We start from the raw sequence: 22,677 nt of genomic DNA on the forward strand, positions 1-22,677 counted from the left end.
GCACTACTCCTTATGTGCTAATCTTGTCCTGTGCTGTGCAGTTGCATCACTAAAACCTGGATTTAAAAGCTTTAGAAATGAAGATAAGATCGTGCGAAAAACCCGTCAATGGCTTCAACAAAGTAAAATATTGCCACTGCCTTATTACAAGGATCAATGCCATTCATATTTATAATAATAATTTCAAAAAGTGGGGTATTTTAAAGATCTAGGCACATCTATGAAGAAAAAGAAGCAATAACCTGATGTTCCGGCAAATTCCTAGAAAATAGAAGTGAGTAAATTTCTTCTGGTCCATGGCTGATTTTAGAGGTTATGTCAAAAGAAATGAAATATAAGAAAAATTAAACCAGGGAGTCCACATGACAAGGAAGGCAGCTGTGGACATACAGACACACAAATAACTCTGAAGCTCCAAGAAGATAGCAATAAAAACAACAAACCCTTAATTTTCCGTTTTTTATTTAAGTATTGGCGCTCACTATAGCAACTCTACCTCTGTCTGGTTTCTCTCGCTCGCTCATCCATCTATCAGCATCCTGAGATGTCTTTGCTTTTGTTGCGTCGTTGGAAACGTGTCTCAGCAGGGTCGAAACCTTGTTCTTGGGCTCCAAACAGAGCCCAGCTGGGAGTCTTGGCTACGTAGTCCAAGGCAGAGAAAGTCTGCTGTCCTCCACTCTCATCATAAGCTTGGATCAGTTCCTGAAAGCGTTCGTAGTCGATCCATGTCCACCACTCGCCATCCATCTTGAACTAAAACCACAGAAACAAAAAAACAGAGAAACAAGGTTGCAGATGAGCAACAAGCAGTAATCCAAGTAGAGTTTAGGGATCTGTATGTGGAAACTCTGTGCTTTTGCAAATCTTTTGCCAAGCCTGTTTGCAATTCAACACTAATTTAAGGAGACGGCCACCTGACACCATGTCCACTGATGTCAGCCGTTTCCGTATCAGAAAATAATATCACCCATCAAATTTCATGCATCTGTCATTTCATGAAAGTAAAACAAGAGATGCACACATTTCATTTCTACAGGATATTTCACTGGAACTGAAGCAAAGCAGAAAGCAAAGGCTCTCAGCAAATTACCACACAAACACATAAGTGTTGTGTGCTGTAAATTCAACAATAAAGAATTCACAGGTGTGAAAGATGAACATTAATTAAAGAGCTTCTTCCTCCACATTCACCACTGGCTAGAAGTTGAGCCTTTCTTTAAATGGTGTGGGATTCATCAACTCCACCACTTCCCTTCCAATCCCATCACTTGTTTTATCAATCACTGCTTCCTTCTTCATCACCCAATTTGCCATCCATCTCACTAAAGAGAAAAAAAGAGCAGAGATAAATGGGCAGCGGAGCGTGGAGAAAGAATATGTGTGTGTGTGTGTGTTTATTGAGTGGGGCACACAAACTACCCGGGAAAGAGAGAACAGCTTGTGTGTTTGACAGTGAGGGAAGAGCCTCCATCATCATTCGCTAAGCCTGCCTGTTTTCCCTGACGAGCACAGTGGGTGAAGAGCGTGACCTCTACTTTCCCAGCATGCACCAGTGCTCTCTAGTTGATACAATACGATGTTTTCCTTGTTATCACCAAAGGTGGGAAAGACTGAAAAGAAACAGGGGGCAGGCAAAGAAGCAAGCGTGTGTTATATAAACCAAACTTCTCTGAAGTTTGATGCTATTTATAGCTAACTCTACAGCAAAGCTTGAATTTCAAAGTGGTCCCTGAAGACTTGGAAGTTTTCTATAAGCTGTAACTGGATGCAAAATGTCACCATGTTGTCACTGGGGACAAACATTGTGCTTTTAGCATTTAAAATTTGTTTCAGGTTCACTGCTGCTTTAGCCTGACCCCCCATGAGTGCACTTGGGCTCACCACTTTAAAATTTTCACGCACCAAACTGCTCCTACCACTTTATTCATAAACAAGTGGAAAAGAGAGTAACATCACATCACTGACTTTCTTCTAAAAAGAAAAAAATATAGCAACTTGATGAATTTCTTTTTTACTCATGAATGCTGATTTGCCCCTTTAAAGACTAATGATGCCTCACTGAGGGAAAATGGCTTTTGAACGTTAGCCTGTTGATGACCCAGTGCCTTCGTAGGTGATTAGAGAAAATCTCTTTGCCACTTCTAACGAAGCCCAAGAAGAGTCAAAATAATGGAACCATCACCTGTTGGGAGTTGATGTTTGTTGTAATGAGGAAGGACTATATTTGCTTAGCTGGCATGTCAGTAAACAATTACTGTCTCTGTGAGAGCAAAGCTGTGCCGTCTTAGAGGAGAACAGGCACCCAGCGGTTTTAACTAACTAAATGAGCTACTTTCATGTCAGAACATGTCACTGAGCTGTAGCTCTCAGCAACTGGATGGATGGAAGACCGCTCCAGCTTTTCTGTCTATAGATTATAATCAACTGGAGGTACAGTAAACTCGAAATAAGCACAGTGCTCTGAGTAGAGGGGAAAAAACAACTCTTCCAAGTTATGCTGGATTTACGTAGCTCTTTGGCTTTGCAGAGGGAGGTATTCAACCAGGAGAGGCACTTGTGTGCAGTCCTGTGTGTAGCCTGATAGAAGCCATGTAAATGTCAAACGCTAACACGTTAAAAAGTTATCTTGAACAGAAAGGAAACAGCAGAAGTTAATCACAAAAAAGAAAAAGCCTTAACCCTCCACCCCACAATGATAAAAAAAAGTATACATGAGATGCAGCGATAATAATTAGAGTGAACAATTTTACCACCTAACTACAAAGAAGTGCTTTGTCTATTAAGATTTAAAGATTTGACGTTGTCGTGGGGCTAAAAGAGCAAAAACACCAGAAACAAACATAGCTCTTCATAGCACCTACAGGTTACCAATGCACTACCACGCTGAGTGCTTTGCACAGCCCGGTGCAAAAACAACCTTTCATAAAAGCAATCAAACGATAGCTTCAGGGCAGATAGTTAAAATATCTCACTCTGTGAGATGGATCACAGAAATGTCAAAAGACTACAGCACTGTCATTAAACTGGTAGAAAACTTGCAAAACCAAAGATAGAAATATTGAGGAGACATACTCTGCAATGTACCTGGCATAATTTGTATTAAAAGTAGACTCAAGATCTTTGAAAAATACATCTCTATGCAAGCACATGTAACACATACAGTAGCCTAGAAGGGACAAGGATGTTTTTGTTCCTACATTTATAATAAACGTTCAAACATTTGATGTAAGGTTTGACTTAATTTAGACTTTGAAACAAAAACTAAACAAGTCTAGTGAAAGCACTGATGTGCAAGTAAGCTCGCCTTTCATAAAAACAAGGTTGGGTCTCAACTGTTTTTTCGTTGCACCGTGCTCTTAGAGAGATGAAACCGAGAAGGATGAAAGAAGACTGAAAATAACAGAGAAAAGTCGGGGGAAGGGAAAGAGAGAAGAGATAAAAGAGAAAAAAGGGTGGCAGGAAAAGTAAAACGATGGATGAGAGAGGCAGAGATTCAAAGAGAAAGAAATGCCCAGCTATGGGAGGATCCCAGCAGTTGAAAAGTAACTAATGATGATGATGTGTCAGTGCAAGGAGGATCTATTGCTAGTTGCTATAGAGAAATAGACACACTCATATACACACACCCACAAAATGAGACTGATGTGCTTCCCTGTGATGCATATTAAATTCTGCTGTTATGTAAGTTGACATAAAACCTGAAGGAATTCATATTCTGATTTCTCTTCCTGCTGCACAAAGACATTCAAAACCCTGAAGACCTGTAAGCAAAACAGTCTCATTCACAAGAGGAACCTAAAAGTGAATTCAATTCCCAAAGTTGCTGGATTATTGATGAATGCCCAAAGACAGCAGTGTGCCAGCACGCACACATTGGTAAATATTTACACAGAAATAACTGGGAGGCATTCAATCAGAGGTTCAAGTTTTCATTCAATTTTGATTTTTCCTTTTATTTCTTTACTTTGGTCTATGTAGTTGCTCCAGTCACACTTTGGCATTGGCGCACCAATAGCGATTTCTTTTCCTCTGCCTAAAACTATAAATGTTGATGAACTCATCTATAAGGTACCAACTGAAACCAATAATTTGTGTCACAGTCTTTGTCAGGGACCTTTATTTCCTGACCGTAACTAGGACGATAACTAAATAAAAACTAATACACCAGGCCAAAAACTGATGAAATGCACTGACAATTTTGTTAAAAAATGAAAATGGGATGAAAATATTCTGGAGCAACCAGATCCAATCAGAACTAATTAACTTGTGTAAAAAGCAAAATGTCAACGTTTGGGTGGAAGAGAAGATTAGACATGCACATTTCACATTTGATGCCAGTAAAAGCATGACAAACTTTCAGACTTTACATTTTAGTCAACTAAATCAACTTTATATTTAGTCTACTACAGTCTTATATTTTGTCGACTAAAACGAAAAAAATCTCGATGTCTAAGTTGATGTTTTATTCAAAAGACTATAGTTAAAACTAAATCAAAATTTGCAGTCAAAATTAACACTGCTCTGAGCATGTGTTAACAGCTGAATCACATTTCAACTTACAGTTAACTGTTAAATAGCATAACAAAAAACTGCATTATGTTTTCATGAGAAATTACAAAGCTTAAAGTAGCAAAAGGAAACATTTCACTCTGACTTCAGGGAACTTTTGGAGAGCACTGTAGAGATATATCTAAGGCAGGTACTGGCTTTAAACCTCTGTCAGTGCGCCCCAGGGCGGCTGTGGCTACACTGTAGCTTGCCATCACCAGTGTGTGAATGTGTGTGTGAATGGGTGGATGATTGTGTATAGTGTAAAGCACTTTGGGGTCCTTAGGACCAAGTAAAGCGCTATACAAATACAGACCATTTACCATTTGGTGCTTTGGTATATTTAGAGATGATGGTGATCATCATCTCCTATGAAGTTGAATTATTATTAGTTTTAGATTTCATAGGGTGAATAAATAAAAGCCTTTACCTGACTCTTTTTGGTTAAGGGATTTGAGGGATTACTCCTCTTACTGCGGTGACCTTTCAATTAATGGTCCTTGACAGCTGAGTATTTTAACTTGTCGCTCAAATTTGAACATTGAATAGTATTTATGCACAATTTAAAATTAAGTGCTTCCATATTTGAGGTTTTTTTTTTTTGCCTTTTTGCTAATCCCACCTAAGATATAATTCAGTTTCTTATTAACGTTGCTCATTAGTTTCATTAATAATAACAACCTATAATAATCCAATTTCTCCCTGGCAGTTTTATAAATTGCAGTATGGTCTTAAATACAGACACAAGAACATATTCACATTCTTTCAGTATGTGTGAGTTCAGGTGGATACAGACAAACACACAGATGGACTGTGTGATACAGGAAACAACATACTCGCGCAAGTGTGTGTCCGAAGAAAAATAGAAGAAAAAGATAAAAAGACACAAACAGCGAATAGTTATTGTGCACTTGTACCATCTATGGGCTTACATTCCAGTTTATCTCCATAAAGTCAAAACGCTTGTCTAATTATCAATAAATCTCACACGGAATTTGAGAACAGAACGACAATCTTAACATATTCATATTATTAACATTCAGTGTCATGAGTACGACTTTTAAGATCCATCCAAAATATTCTAATCAGCAAAAAACACCCCAAACTATTTCTGCCTGATATGGCATCATATTATTATTCCTGTTAAAAATAACATGGAAACAGATTCTGAAGAGCAAACATAAAACATGTAAACCGTCTCCTACAAGTGAATATACAAGTATTGCAGTGTAATTAATGTTTTGCTTTCTACAACATTAGAAATTTAATGATAATACGATGAACTACAAGGTCCACTAGATTCCCAGACCTAATAATTCGTCGCTAATGTTAAATAAACATTGCACCTCTTTGCTATCTCCGACAAGTTAATGATTGGTTACAGTATGTGGCATGGCTTCCATAAGCCTATGTAGTGTTACAATATTTATTCCTATTCAGAGTTTTGTTAATTTTTTGTCAGGATCTAGTGCTGTTGGTGGGAGAGCTGGACCACGGCACAATCCCAGAGATTCTCACTGGGATTAAAGTCTGGACTCTGTGCTGGCTAATCTGTGTGAAAATGATGTCTCCTACTCCCTGGATCACCATTTCACAGTTTGAGCCTTATGACTCCTGGCATCGTGATGCTCCCACAGGTCAGTACTGTAGGCACTAAGCATGACGGCTCCATCACTTCATCCAGCTCTTTCCCTGATCATCAGTCAGGAACAGAATAAATCTGGACCTATCAGACCAGATGACCATTTTCCATTGCTCTAAAATCCAGACTTTATGCTATTTAACAACTGAACCTTTTTTATGACTAGCGTAATTAATAAGTGGTTTTCTTAAGGCTAAAGTGTTTAGTCCCAATCCCTTGAAATCCCCTCACAACACACTGTAGAACTGAGTTCTGAGTTCTACTGTTTTTCTACTGATTTTTCCAAATGTTTAAGTAACGTCCAATCATGATCATTCAGGATGCTTTTCGACCACATTTCTACCACAAAGATGATCATTCACCATTAACTTTCAAGATTGAATAATGTGTTTGACGGTTCTTAACTCAGTTTCAGTACTTTCAGCACATAAATAAACAATTTTAGCATTTAGAAATGCAATGTTTTCCACAACCACCATGATGGTATTTTAAGAAATGAGAAGCTATTCACTGCATCAGTTAAGGTTAAATGACCCGTTGCCAGCCAAAACACAATCACTGCAGTAATTATTCAGTGGAAGTCTCTGATCCATTTGCTTAGTGCAGTGCACATATTAAAAGTGTGTTTATATATATCAGTAGCGCTACTGATATTCAAGTCTGGAAAAGAATGGTCACCATTAGCCAGGCTAACGTTTCCATCCACTCCATCCTTTGTGCAATGCTGCCAGCACTTCTAAAACTAAAGCTTATTTAGAATCATATCTCAAATCTTCCAAGACTCAAGAGATATGATGTTTACAGTATATGCAGTTTATATATATAGCTTCAAGCAATTGCATTTAAATGAAAAGAAGAAATCGTCAGTAGGAGTCAACAAACACACCACAGAGAGAAACACTTGGACCATTGCCTCCAACCTGAAAAAAAAAATGTAAAAATGAAAAAAGGAGGATAAGGCACTGGCACTCCCATAAATTGTGACTGTACATCAAACAGAGTTCCTACTATGTGTGTATGTGTTTTTGTGATAGGCAGGTGTGGGTGCCTTGCTTGCTGGCTGCCTTGAATTTCTCCTGTCAGAGAGAGCCAAGATGGCAATCAATCATCATTCATTAACTGCTGATGGACAGTCGCCTTGGCAGAACCCAACACTGACTGGAGCTTTTTTGAGGGTTTGCCTCTGTAGAAGTAAATTCCTGCTGATGCTTGGACATTTTCAAAAGACAGCAGACTAAACTATATAAATTATGAAACAAGATAAAAATCAAAAAGCCAATTTGAAAACTAGGAACCTGCACTGGGCTGCCTGGAAAACAACCTTAGAAGATAAAACAGATAAAAAGGTGTGTGTCTGGAAAACTACAGAGAATTATGTATCGTCTATGATAACATTAATTTTTTTTATTAATTTCAAGTTCGTAGTTTTTACAAGGAATCAGAATTTTCCATCAGATGCATAGATGGTACTAACTTCCTGAAAATCAATTTCTTGTGGAATAATGTTTAAAAACGTACGTTTTCTAGATTATCTGTCAAAAAAGTCATATAATCTTGAGCAAAGCACGAAAATTAGACAGTTATCTTCCTCACATTAAGTGACAGACCTTACTATAAGTTTAAAACCTTGAACTGACACTAATTGCATCAAATGTGTGGAATTACTTGTGAGATCCAAGTAGAGATCTTGGATCTCACTTGTAGGAGACCTGTGAGATCCAAGTAATTATCAATGATGAGAAGAAACTCCAAATAAATAATAACTGTGTATCAAATATTCTTTAGTTGTCAAAAACTTCAGATGTGCTACATTATGTAGTTTTGTACAAACCTTTGGAGGCTTAGTATGAGTTATTACCTTGGTGTGTGCAATGAGCAGACAGTTTGAGTGCTCATGTTCGCAGGCAATCTCATATTCAGGCAACATGTCAGCTAGCTGCTGAACGAAGGTGACCACTTCCTGGTGCCAGGGAACATTTGCCATCGTCAGGCTGCTCGCAGAGCTTTCTCCGCAGTATGTCACCCCCTGGAGACACATGAGCAGACAATCAGAAACAGAGTACAGAAAAGAAAGATTTACAGTTTTTAACAAACATATTTTTACCCCACAAAATACAGAAGAGAAACGATGCAAGTAAAGGACAAATAATTTCCTACACAAACTTCAGCAAAACAGCTTTTTGTCTCCATACAAAGGCCTTAGTTTGAGTGACAGAGTAATTTTTTTTAGTGCCGCAGTGTCTGTCAGCAAGACTGCACGAACTACAAGGCCAACATTAATAAAAGCTTTTTGAGATGTTGAGCAAAGGAAGAACTAGTTCGATTTTTAGATCATATCTGAATCGGTGTCTTTAAAATTGCAAAACAGCCATTGTAGAGCATTAAAACACATCCACTTGTAGTTGCTTAGTACTCCATTTGTTTTCTTTCTCTCTTTTTTAAACACATAAATCGATTTTCCAAGAAACATATTTTAACAGAAGTGGTTTTTTGATTGAACATCAGCTATTAAAAGCATAAATGCTTCTGTATTCATGCCTTCATCAAAAGATCAATACTGAAAAATTAAACTGAGTGAAATATCTAAGACTGGAAAATGCAGTCTTTTCTGGTGAGCTTGTACTTTGGATACTAATGGACAGGTATGACTTTCAAATATTTACCAGACCAATAACATGTGTGAGATACTGTAAGATTAGATCAAATACTTTCCTCTGAAAACAAAGTATTATTGCTTAAAATTCTTTAGAGTACAGCAATCAAAAGTAGATTATCCTGTGGAGAAACTGATAGACTAGACAGAAGTCCACAAAAACATAAAAAAAAGAAACTGGTAAACTAAACCAATATAGATCTAAAGGAACCACAAAGATGTTCAAAGCAAAGCATAAAAATATCCAGATTGTAATTGATTGATCAAGTCAATTACAATCTAATTAAGCTGCAGTGAGTTCCTTTTGTTGGCTCCATGAGGGCAATGACTGGCAACTGACCATTCACCTTTTATGTAGTGACTTTTATGATTCATTTGACCCTGATGTTTCTCACTCTAACTAATGCTCATTTTGTGAAATTGTTAAGACTTGATATACAGCAGCGACTCTTCTGATCAATAGTGGCTCTTACTCTGCATTTAATCTTTAGTTGTTATTAATCACTGGCTCTGTTCCACAGTTTGTCATCCTCCCCTCATCTCCAACCAGTCAAGGCAGATGCCCACCCCTCCCTGAGCCTGGTTCTACTTGAGGTTTCTCTTCTGTTGTTGCCAAATTGCTTGCCCGTAAGGTTCATCTGATTGTTGGTGTTTTCTCTGTATTATTGTGGGGTCTTGAACTTGAACTGTTGTGATTTAGCGCTAGATAAAGAGAAACTTTTGCAGAGGAGAAAGCAATAAGGTGAATACACCTTTCACGAACTTTTGCCATTATCTGAAAGAATCTGCTGCAGACTAAAACCCCGTGTCAGACTGTCATTTGCTCTTGGCTTTGCATTATACACCAAAAAGATTGTGGAGGTCACAGACAACTGTTTTGTCGGAGCTTGAAGTTTTTGTATTTCTTAGTGAATAATCACTGAGCCAGCCTCTTAATAGTTCAGTACACCTCTCAAAGCAGTACAGAGGAAGAAGAAATCAGTGTATGCATCAGGATTTAAGGAATGTTTTCAGTAGTACCTATTCAGATATGAGATTTTCAGGAAAAAAAAACAGTCCTGTACAACTGGAAAAATAGATGTATTTACACATGATTATTGATATGGCAAAAACTGGAAAGAGTCGGGGACCTTCACAAACAGAGATGTTACCTAAAACCATTTAAGAAAACAATTTTACAGAGGAGTTAAAAGCAAGAATCCACAGCACACGACGTAACTGTCTTTTGAAGAAATCTTTACACAGACCCAGCCAGCCATTACTTATTTTAATTAAAGCTTTACACATGAACCACTGCATCATGTTCCTGTAACGACTAACTGCATAAACTTTAAATAAAAGGTGTGATTCACAATAATCACAATAAGTTTAGTGAAAGGCAGTGAAACCAATAAAGTTAATGCCTAAAGATAAAAATTTCATTAGCCACAAACCTTTGAATGGTTTTGTTAAATATACTGCTGTAGGTCATCTTCACAGCATAAAGCACACCTGAACAGTATTTTATAAGTTCTTATAAGCTTGAAGAAAATGAGCGGAAAGACCCTGTTTTACACAGTTCCTTCAGTATGATATATTGCTGTCAACATGTATTTCACAGTTTTCATTTTTCAGTTGTTGTTCCTTTAGCGGTCTCCTCATCTGCCTCCATCTCAGCCTCTCCCATCATCCTCCTCTATCACACCAATCCTCTGCTTATCCTCTTTCACTACATTCAAAAATGTTCTCTGTGGTTTTCCTCTTTTCTTCATGACTGGCAGCTTCATATTTAACATCCTTTGCCCACTATATCCACTCTCTCCTCTGCCCATTACAATGCTCAATCCTAATCCTGTCCATAATGGTCACTCCCAATGGAAATCTTAACATCTTCAGCTCTGCCACCTCCAGTTTGGTGCCCCTACTTTTTGCTAGTGCCACCATCTGCAAACCATCATAGGACTCACTAAAAACTCAATTTGGCTGCTCAGATAATCACAGTAGATGAATCTGCATTGTTGATTTTTTATGTCATATGCCTTTCCTGAAACAACACTCCCAGGGATCTATGTCTCCTCTCATTCTCAAACGGAGGATCTTTTGCCTTTAGGCGAATACATTAACCACTGCACCACTAAGCACTGTAACTAAAGCTGTGAAAATCATCTCTTTCACTCTTGGTACAATCCACTATTTAAATACTGTACTGTGACTCTTCTTTTCTGAGTCTGCTTTTGTTATCTTTTAGATTCTTTGTTAAGTAAGACCCAAAGAAAAAGCCCCAAGTACTAATTTGTCTGTTAGAAATAATCTATTTGGCTTCAAAATCTGGAAGTTTAAAGACATGACATGTCCAGGGAAGTAAAAATAGTTGATGCTTCACCATTTCACAGAGCCAGATTTAAAAAAAAACAAAGACAAAACACAAATCTGACAGATGAGGCAAAATTTCTTAATCCAATAAAAAAAATTTTCACCTAAGAAAGAATTGGTTGTCAAATGAAACAAACAGTTTCATTTCTCTGTTGGAGAATTTACTCCACTCCTCAGAGAGAGGCTACCCAAACAGCAGTTTTACAACTGATCTCTTTCTCGCACCGGTCCACCCATTTCAAGACTGCCATTCACATTTATTCTAGTCAATCTACTGAGGAGCTGTAGGGGATCTGTGAATCCAGTTGTGAGCTGCAGCCATTTCTACACTAATCCAACCTCATATGTCTTCTAAGACTGATTGAAAATTCACTGCACCAAAAAAAAAGTTAACACAGAGTGTAAAATTTCTTTGGGTTGGGTTTGAAAAGACAGAAATTGGGTGGCTGAGGGCAAACACAGTGGGAGCGCTGTACAAAATTGATGGGAGACCTTGGAGTTATCAGCCTTGCCCGGAGGCCTGCTGAATAAAGATCAACCATTCAGGACTCTGTATAAATCATCAGGAAGGGGCCTGGGCAGGAGGAGTGTGCAGCAGGAAGAGATGGGGAAAGATCTTTGAGATATATGGTAGAAGATATTGTACTATGTGGGAGAGATGGAGCAAAAATAATAAGAGTCCCTCACCTGTTCAAATAATCTATATCTCTTACCTTTAATGGAAATCATAAATGTTGGTCATTGAGGCCTCACTCACGCTGTGCAACATATCCCTGTGCACTTTTCACCAAATTTATCTCAATACACTTACATGCTGGCCTGGCTCTTCTCTTTCTGTGTCTCTTTTGCTCTCAGTAACCCATTTCCTTTCAGGCCAAGTGAGAGACTGTGGCAGAGTAAATGGTATTGATGCTGGACTAAGATGATAAATTAGGCACTGGGCAATTGGACAGAGGATGGTAAACTGTACAGGCAGAATGTGTTGTGCCACATAAGATGACGAACTAGTTATTAGTGGGTCAGTAATAAAGGTCTTGTTGCTGGTGATGGTGGACATGCACATAAGCATGCAATTCATCATTCTTAAAGAGCCACAATTCATCTTAATTAATGGATGCTATACGTACACACATACAGACTCAATGAACACTGAAGCTGTTCTGAAGGCTCATTTTTAACAACTGTTGAAAATTTTTTTTTTGTAATATACCACTGGGAAGGTAATTAAGTTGATTTTTTTCAGGTTTCCAGATGTTTCTGATCATAACTATGGTAACAATGTCATAAATTTTCCCACTTCTATATGTTCCTAGTCTGCTATCCGTAATCTCTCAAAAAACTCTTAAACCTAGCATTTTCTCCTCATCCTATCCGCAAACCTTTGGACTTTTAGACTGAAGCATGTTTGTTAAGCCATTTATCACTGACCTGTGAATTTATTCATGAGGAAAGAATGGCACCTAACTCAAGGGTTAACTAGTATTGTGTCTACAGATAACAGACAACTCGGGAAAGAACCAATTTAAAATACATAAACACCTAAGATAATTTAGTTTGATAATAAAATTGTATTTTTTGCTGAAACAAGGTGATTTCCAAAAACCTAAAACTTGGCATATCTTGGCATGCTGTGCAGTGTGTCCTTAAAGATAAAATGAGGAAACTGGACAAATAAAGGACAAATGAAAAAGAGAGTTCAGTCTTGAAGAATAAAGGTGGTCATACCAAATACTATTATTTTAATAGTATTTGGTATAGTACATGCAGACATAATATTTCCATGTCTGCATGTGTTTCAGTAAATCACTGCAACTCTTTCCCAATTTTCCTACCAAAATATAAAGAAACAAGGGGTGGTTTAAGACTGTTGGAAAGTACTGTAAATCTTAAAAAAAAAAAAAGGACAAGTTAAGATTATTATAACTACTAAAGCCATTCACAGGCCCAAGCAACCCCGCCGGTCAGCAGTAAAAGCCAATTTGAGAGCTAGCGATATGATGACAAAGGAATTCACTCTATCATACTGTCATTAATCCATCCTGGGATGTACTAATTACTGGACCCATGATGCTGAAGTTGATAGCTTGCCCAGAGCTGCCAGTAGCCAGAGAAGTTTATCTGTTCAGTAAGGGACAATATACTCTTCATTGTGGAAACAGGGAAGAGGAGGACAGAGAGATAAGAGGGTGACAGAGAAAGATAATTAAGGAAGAAAAGACACAAAAGCCTTTATAACATGAAGGAGAGTTCACCCTGAGAGTGACCTGTGCAAGAGAGACAGCTTAAATTATTAACTGTCAAGATGAGGCAGAGATTTCACTGTGATTTTCAGTGATCTGAAGGTCAAACTTTGAGAGACCAAAATTGTATAAAGACTGATAGATATATAATTACATATGTACAACTGAATATTGGACAAATGCTAGGGCAAATGTGGGCATTGAATAAAGCAATAAAGTACCGCTGTTTCCGCTACCACATAAAATGTGGCTGTATTTGTGAGGAAGTAAGCCGAAATTAGTGCTGTAGAAGTTATGACTTTCCAATATATTATTAAAAATATTGCTTAAATGTGATCAATAACAAAGAATTGTGTAAAATATCCTTAATAATTTGTCATCTATGTTTTCAAATTAGTTTTGTCTTTATGTACCTTTGTACTTTATGGTAATCACTGTGCAGATACACTGATGACAAGGAAACAGCAAGTTGTACTATTTACAGCACAGGTGTGTATGTGATGGTCTCAAGTCCGTCAAGACAAAGCGGTTTGCTTATCATGCATCACATTTTAATTAAAGCCCTAATGCATTTACATACAGTATATCAGTTGGTATCAATCCAACTGCTAGTCACTTCAAATGTTAGCTTCCAAGTTGAGATAAGGTCTCTGGATGCGGCATCGCTGTTAGTCTCCTGTACCAGAGGATGTGGTCTTTTATTGGCTGACGTTTTTACACACTCCAGAGCACAGGCAAAACTGTTAATGTGGGTTTGTAGTTTGCCTTCATTAAAGAAAGGCATATAAGAAAAGACAAGCCAAAAATATTTCAAGGTCTGACGTCCCATATTTGGTGGTTTCCTCTCCACTACAATGCTCCCCACTGTCTTGTTAGTGTTCTGCCTCTTCAATATAATAAAATGGCATGTAGTGTTGGGTCAATACAGAGTCCTGTGAGAGAACGTCAATAATAAACTGTCTCAGTAGACAACTTGGATTGAAAAAGGAACACATCATAAACTCGATCAAGCAAAGACTTGCTTGAAGCACCACGCCGATTACTTGAGAGCAATAAAACACAGCAAGCAAAGCAAACTTAGTACGATGTACATAAAAGAACTGGGGGAGATACAGATGGGGATCCATTAATTACCACACAGGCGGTTGAATTTTTGCACACATGGCAAATTAAGTCCTTTTTCTTCTACAGCACCTACAAAGCAAGCTATAAAGGTATGTCACTACACAACTTTAGTAGAAATAAAGATCAGGTAAAAGGATGAATTGGTAACAAACAACTACAACTCACTATAAAGAATAAATTGGAATACTTCTATGGCTTAACGTGTGAGTATCTAGACAGGTAACACAGTACATATGCCCAAACCCTGCTAATCCCCAGCAGCTCTGTAAAAGACTACATTTAAAAAAGTCTAAGTACCAAAGTTGCATGTCATAGTTGAGACATCAAGTATTCTTTACAAGACTGAAGTCTTCCAATGTTATGGTAATTTTTCAATGCTCCCTTGGAAACGCTTGACAAGCCCGACATTAATGCTCTTAACCAATCCTTGCCATGCAGCCAGTTTCTAAAAGAGTCAGATTATAAGCTCAGAGCAAGACATGTTTAGAAATGATTTTTAACCTGTTGACCATTTCCATATGGCAACTTACTTCAATAGAATCTAGCTAGACACACAAAAAGAAAGCTCTAAAAGGTTCAGTTTAGGTGAAAGATAGCTTATCCTACCAAGTTCTGTGCCAGAACCTGAGAGAAGTTTTCCCAACCTGTCATCTAAATACAGAAAAAAGTTGATTTACCATGAAAGGATACATGTTGTATTTGGAAATGATAAAAGACACAGTAGAACTACAGTGATTGATTTTGCTATGTTGAACAATACTTAAAAAAATTTGAAACAATATGTGCTTTAAAGTTACATAAAAGATCAAGGCTAAAGACATTTAAACTGAACATGTAGAACGCACTTGTGCCTTTTATATACTAACATGTTTGAACTAATGGCATGACATCCAGACAGTGCTACAATGTCTGGTGTGAACAGCAAAATGAAAAGACTGCTCAGGTCAACAACAATCTTACTTGTGGTCCTGCATAGATTGCTTATAACAAATTCTGTTGTGTGTGTCTGTGTGTCGTTGCACATTCAGCAACATGATGCAACATCAGAAGAGCAGAACATGAATGGGGAGAGGAGATGATTGCTGCTGAGTTCTGCAAAGTGTCATCTCACTTTCTCTCTGTGGAGTTTGCAGAAGTCAAGACTGTGAACCGAGATAGCAAAACAGGCACATTTCTACGGTCTTTTTAAGTGTCAGCAGTCTGCTCAAATATGCTATGGTGGGCTACAGAACACCTCAGTAAGCAGGAGCAGAATTACAGCAAACTATAGTCTAGAGCAGGGACATATAGTGAACAGGGCAAATCTTTGTGAGCATGGAGCAACAGTGAGCATGGAGTTAATGCAGGTGGGCAGAACAAGTGATTTAAAATAAATAAATTTCCGCTTTGTAACTTAGATTAAAATTGCCATTAAATGTGTATAATGCAAAGGGAATGAACTAATAAACAAAACCTAGGAATTTCATTTTCTGAAAACACACAGAAGACAAACCCTCATCTTTAACAATGCTCTTGATTAAGACTTTTAACCCCCAAATGCTCCTGGCTGGCTGATAGATAACATTGTGCTTGTACAACTCAGCTCCCAGGTATGATTCAGTGTAATTGTGGGCAGCCTAGTACTAAAAAAAACCCTAAACTTCACTTCAGTAAACCTAGCCTGCGTGAACGAAGGTTAAAGAAAGTAATAGCTACAGTAACTGTGAGCAGTGAGATCCCAGCGGACACTGTGTCATAGTTGGACTCCTAAACTGTACTCTGGATTATGAATGAGAGGATGTGTGGAAGCATTGCCATGTGAGGCTCCGTGCAGACAGAGGCTCACGGTGAATATTAATTTTGACTTTGGAAACCTTGCACCTCTTCTTCTGCCTTTATATCAGGACACTGAAGATAAGGGACAAGTAATGGTGCACATGTAAGATGTGTCATGATGATGTGTCATTTATGTGTAAATGGATAAGGAAAGAAGTAAATGGTAAATGACCTGTATTTATATAGCACTTTACTAGTCCCTAAGGACCCCAAAGCGCTTTACATGTCCAGTCATCCACCCATTCACACACACATTCACACACTGGTGATGGCGAGGCTGCCGGACACTGGCGCCACCATGCCCTCTGACCACCACCAGAGTAGAGCAAAACACTTCAGACCAATCAGATCACACCTCCACATTCAAGTTAGAGTAGAATCAACACAAGTAATACTCAACTTTGGTTTACTTTTTTAAAAATCTCTGTTTGACATAGTGTTTCTGCTGGCTTACTATTTATAAGGAATATAAACTGTTTACAGTGTTATATTTCTCTTATGTTTCTCTTTTCTCTCTACATTATTTTTATATAGAAAGAATTAATTTAGTTAATTAATTAATCAACTAAAATTGCACAAGTCACAAAATCCTGTGTTTTGTCACTAAACCTGCCTCATTTGTCTGTCTACATGTATGTAAATGGTAAATGGTAAATGGCCTGTATTTATATAGCGTCTTACTAGTCCCTAAGGACCCCAAAGCGCTTTACATATCCAGTCATCCACCCATTCACACACACATTCACACACTGGTGATAGCAAGCTACATTGTAGCCACAGCCACCCTGGGGCGCACTGACAGAGTATGTACTTTTATAATTGACAGACCCTAAAAGAAATAATGACATCACAGTAGACGTGACAGAAGATGTGAATAAAGAAGTGAATATTTACATTTATGATGTCTTTGCATGACAGAATAATCATAAGGCATATAGTGCTTTAATAAGATTTGTGCTTTTTGGGGAATATGGAAGAAAAAGAATTGGGAATTAAATAAACCTGCACTACAAGTGTGTGTTGACAGATCTTAAGACGCAATCTGACACAATAATTACAATTTAATGATATAACACTGACAATTAAGAACTTTCCAGTGGGACATCCCCTAACTAAAATGTCTGGACACTCCAGTCCGGAGGTTAGCAACCTCCAACCACAGGTTATAATTTGGATTAACCGTAATCCTGCTCTTTTTCTCCCATTGTTTGGTAGGAGGAGCTAAAATAGCTTGTTTGATGTTGAAGGTTGCTGACGCCTACCCCAGTAAAACCAAAAAATGTATATTATTATAGATAGATTCTATGTTTTATTTGGGAATAGAATGGTGTGTATGTGTGAGTTTGGTGATGGAGTTTTTATTATGGATGAATTATGATTTTTTTAATTAATTATTATGTCTTTTTTTATGTTTTATGGACAACAGATGGAAATTAGCCCTTGGCTATAATCTGGTATGTTTACATTCATGTAATTTTTTTACATTTATGTTCATTAACATGCACTGTCCTAAATAAATAAATTAACTTAGAGCATAGAGCTGTCAAAAACTCTAAATTCATAGTTGTAGATTAACAATTGAGACAACGACTTTTTCAACATACTTCCACAAAAGCCTTCCTGTCAGGCAGGGGGCTTGTTTAATGTTAAGCATTCTCCAAACCTTTTCACCACTACAGGTGAGAAGAGCAATCTAGAAACTTTTTGTCTTCACTGACAGAAAAACCCCTTCCTGTTAGTGTCTTTCTGACATGAACGGGAAAAAGACATCCAAGATGGGGCTCTATCACCAACACTACTTGATGTGGTGCACTTCATAATGAGCTCAAACTCTTTCACATTTTTCACTATGACAGCTGTAGCTCAGATTGCCACCAGGTGTCCCCTCACACACTATTAATACCATATCCGCCAAATGACCGAGGATAAGGTCAGTGAATGTGGTACACAGCCCACCAGTTCAGTGAATTTATCCAATATATGTAGTAACAGGAACGGCACAAATGTTTTACACACTTCAGGCAATTAGGCAATCATGCTACACCACAATGATATATACATGAAAATACATGCTGAGATACGTAATGTTGTTAAATCCTACCTTGACCTCAATGAAGTCTGGCTGGCCCAATGCTATGAGCTCTGAGTAAGCCTGCATCTCCTCCACATTCCAGGATTTGACCAGCGTCAGTCTGTACACCGTCCTCTGTTTCTGTGGATGAATAAACAGATTTTTGGGAGTGATGTAAGAAGTCATAAGATGTGGGAATAGCTATGATATCCAATAAAGAGATGCCATATGTATCAATCGTTTAGTTTACATTTCATCAGTAAGAACTTATAAACTTAAGTTCTTAGTGCTACTCAAAAGATTCTGAAGTGACAATATATCTGCAAGACACTTACATATAGATTACAGAACACTGAAGGAAAAACTTCATTTTTAATTTGGTTTCTAAACCACAGTTACCTTTGTGACTTGTGTATTATATAGAATATTCGTTCAAATTAGAAAGGACAAGCATACATTATTTCCTCTGGCACACATTGGTATACAAAGCTGATGAGTCATTTATAACTTTTGAACTTAACCACTTCGTTTTTGTTTTTTTTTTTCAAATCACTTCCAGTGACAGTATGTCATCACCAACATCTGTTCACTGGAGGCAACACAGCTGCTCACAGATGTCAGCTGCCGTATTTCCTCCTAAATCAGTTAGCAAATGGTTGCTAACCCTCTGTTACAAAAGAGCTGCATGTTATATTATTTACTGTGTAACACTTTTTCAAATTCAATACTTTGCACTACAGACACAACACACAAAAATCTCCACAATACACTGGGACTCCAGCAGCACTGCAAGCCAGTGAATAGTGGAGGGAATTGTGGACTGCATGTGGACTTTTAATGAATAAAAAGCTGCCAGCACCTTCAGTTGTTCGGCTTCAGTAAGCATAAGCTATGTGAGCAGAGGAGATAGAAATATAAAAAGAAAACAACCGTGAGGCACACTACACAAATGAAATGATGTTTCGGGTAAACATCTTAAAATTTTAGAACTTTTTTTTTCCCTTTCAAGGATGAAGGAAGAGAATGACACAGTTCTAGCTGCCACAAAAGACCATGTAGCTCTAGAATTGAGAACCCTAGGCTTTGTACATTCAATAAGCAAGAATGTGGAGAGTGTAGCCCTAAACTGAGCTGTTTGTTATGAAAATATTAACATGAACAAAGTAAGTTAAATTATTTAAAAATATTAGAATGAAAAGTACAGAAATTTGTGTTTGGCTGACAATTGATTGTTGTAACAATACTTCTTGGTAATATATGCCTGAAAAGCTTGTTTATTTCCCCTTAAATGGTGGCAAATTTGTAAGGAAAATCCATTTGCAGGTTGAGCAGCATTTGTTTATATTGTCATTTGTGTCATGGTTCTGGGTCTTTGATACAGGTTTATGAGTTTGCTTAGTCTTTTGTTCACTTCTTGCAGGTTAATGAGATGCTAATGTTCAGTTTGGAGAGCCTCCGAGTTATGTAATGTTTCTAGTTCTTAGTTCTTTTTTTAAAATTTCGTTCCCTTTCGTGTCCAGTTTGTCTTTGTCTCTCCTTGCGGTCTCCTCCAATGTGTCCCTAGTGTGTAGCCCATTATGTCGATCTATTAATGTCAAGTTCGATGTCATTCTCTTTCTCTCTGTCCCTTGCTCTCGCTCTGTTTAGTCAGTCGTGTCTCAGCGCTGTTCCCCTATCTCGTTAGTTAGATTATTGTTTAGCTGTGTTCCCCAGGTGTTTCCTCTCCGCCCCGATTCCCTCATGTGTATATATCGTCTGTGTCTCTTTGTTTTCTTTGTTCAGCGCCTCCAGTGTTTGTTTCCATGAGTGACTGCCAGTTACTTAGTAGGATTTATTTCCAGAAATAAAGCAGTTCAGTTCAGTCAAGCCTGAGAGTCCTGCATTTGGGTCCCAAACTGCCTGCCACACTCGGGTATATGTATTCATATAAGGCTTCAGTGAAGGGTAAGGATCTGGCCACATTATTATGGCCCTGGACAGAGTTGTTATGACTGCTCACTGCAATTGTAAAACAGCGGGTCACAAGTCCACATGTATGGAGGACCCATTTTACAGCTTACAGCACTTTAGGAAAAGCATCTGCTGTAAAGATGTTGGGGCCTGAAACCACAGGACACCTTATAAAGTCCATGCCTCTGTGGATTAGACCTATCTCAGCAGTCCAAAGGGTACCTACACAATACTGGGCAGGCTTAAATGTTACAATTATAAACAGCTTTGAACCGAAATACGGGATAAGAATACCTGATCTGTATCTCATGAGTCGGCCATTTTTCCCAGGTAAGTAAAACAGGAAATATAGAATCACAGTTCAGTGGTGTAGATACAGTAGAAACTGAATTGTTGTCAATATGACAGAGAGGAAGAGAAGCAAGGAAAGCCAAGAGATTGTAAGAACAGATGATATGACAAATGGTTGGTACAAAGACTCAAGCAAATAACATTGAGAAAAGAAAGCGCACTCTTTCCCTCATTTCCTCTCCATCTTCCTCTTGCACTCGAAGGTTATCTCTAACACTAGGTCCTTTCAGCCCAATAGGGAAGGGGATAATTGGCCAGTGGAAGCAGGGAGGTGAGGTATTTCAAGCTGTCTCTATTCCAAATCCAACACGAAGGCACAACTCTATCAATCCCAAGTGCACTGGCAGGGAGGCCAAGTGGGGGAGAGGAGGAGAGCTGTCAAACAGAGAGCATAAAGGATAAGCGCTCAAGAGGATGGAGAGAGAGCCCACCGTGAAATGAAGACTTACGAACAGGGAGGTGAATGGGATGGGAGGGGGATTGGCAACAGAAAGGTTATTTCTGGACACTGCACACAGACACGCTGTAGTATTACAGTCAGATGTGCATATGCAAACACAGAAGTACAGGTACAACATCCATATTGAACTGAATCACATGACCTCTAATGCTAAATAAACATCTGTGTTCATGTACTTTGTCCTGAACCATCAACCTTCCAATTAGTAGATGACCCGCTCTACCTCCTGAGCTCCAGCCAACCCTTTGGACACACACACTACAATTCAAACTATTAAAAACAAACAATATGCAACATTCTCATGCCCCCCAGAATGGCACGGCATACATAATTGCAAGGTCTGCAGATTTGACTTTTGCTGACATTTATGCAAAACAGATTGTGCGCATTAGATGTCATCGCTAGTATCGCTAATATGCAAATGAAAATGAAAATGCTTAGCCAAGAAAAACTGATATCAGATATTTCTGACAACTTCAGAAATAATTGTATTGATTGATGCCTCATCCGACCATCAGACAATGGAGCAATATTTACAATAATGAGATTGCAGGCAGAAATCAGTAAATATGCCACAGGGTAAAATTGTGTGTGCACGTGTGTGTACATCTCATATGTGCAGTTACAGCACGTTCATATTTTCCTGCTGTGGTCAGGTTAAACTGGTGATATAGATCCAAATAGAGTGTGATGATCACTTGTAGTTTGCTTCAAGCCAAGCACTGAAAAACACCTCAAGCTGGGCAGAATTAATGAATAAGTCCCAATATTAAAGGATTAAACATGAGGACACAGGCTCATCACAGATACAGCTGAGAAAGTATTTTTCAAATTTGTATGTTATGTTGCTGCTCCATAATAAATACGTTTTGATTTTTTTTGTAAATGTATTTATAATTCTAACCTGAAATATGTATATAATATTTTATATCAAAGCAAAAAACAAAAGTTTCACAGAAACTGCCTGCAATGCTAAGACACAGCTCCGTGTTGGGAATAAAAAAAAAATAGTGGCAGAGAATAAACCATGGTAAGAGAGCTGATGACCACTAAGCTTCAGAGATCCAATTTGGAAATGAAAAAGCTCCAGGAAAACAATCATAACCACACCTGTACAGTACATTGATCTGACTTTCATGGTAGAGTGGGCAGACAGAAACCTGTATACAATATACAGTATAAGGGGCTATAATGGGCAAATACTGGCAAATATAAGCATGTTATGGTATCAATGAGATGTCGTAGGGCATCTCATTGAAAAAATAAGAAGTGTGTTGCAAAGCTCACTCCACGCCCTTTCATATGATATATTACTCAATGTGGTTTCTTGAATTTGAAGGTCAAGTTTGACCTTGGATACTAACAATGGAGGGGTCATGGTCAAATGCTTAACCAGCCTAAGTACTCAAGACCTAGTGTAGTTTTAAGACTATCCATAAAAACTGTGGGTAATATATTTGGTGTGACCTT

The 22,677-nt window shown here is 38.1% G+C and overlaps 1 protein-coding gene across 2 annotated transcripts in view; it reads right to left on the reverse strand.

Annotated features, from left to right (window-relative positions):
* Positions 1 to 138: 138 nt before the first annotated feature.
* Positions 139 to 22,677, reverse strand: part of tyw1 (tRNA-yW synthesizing protein 1 homolog (S. cerevisiae)) — a 52,193-nt gene continuing 29,654 nt past the window's right edge. For both annotated transcript variants that reach the window (XM_005745022.1, XM_005745023.2), the window contains exons 14-16: positions 18,477 to 18,587; positions 8,049 to 8,216; positions 139 to 753 (exon numbers count right to left, since the gene is read on the reverse strand). In XM_005745022.1, the coding sequence (XP_005745079.1) occupies positions 532 to 753; positions 8,049 to 8,216; positions 18,477 to 18,587 (501 nt within the window). In that variant the 3' untranslated portion in view covers positions 139 to 531. The remainder of the gene's footprint in view (positions 754 to 8,048; positions 8,217 to 18,476; positions 18,588 to 22,677) is intronic.

This window comes from Pundamilia nyererei, unplaced genomic scaffold (genome assembly GCF_000239375.1).
Source record: "Pundamilia nyererei isolate P.nyererei 1_Seehausen unplaced genomic scaffold, PunNye1.0 scaffold00152, whole genome shotgun sequence".
Classification (NCBI taxonomy): Eukaryota; Metazoa; Chordata; class Actinopteri; order Cichliformes; family Cichlidae; genus Pundamilia; species Pundamilia nyererei.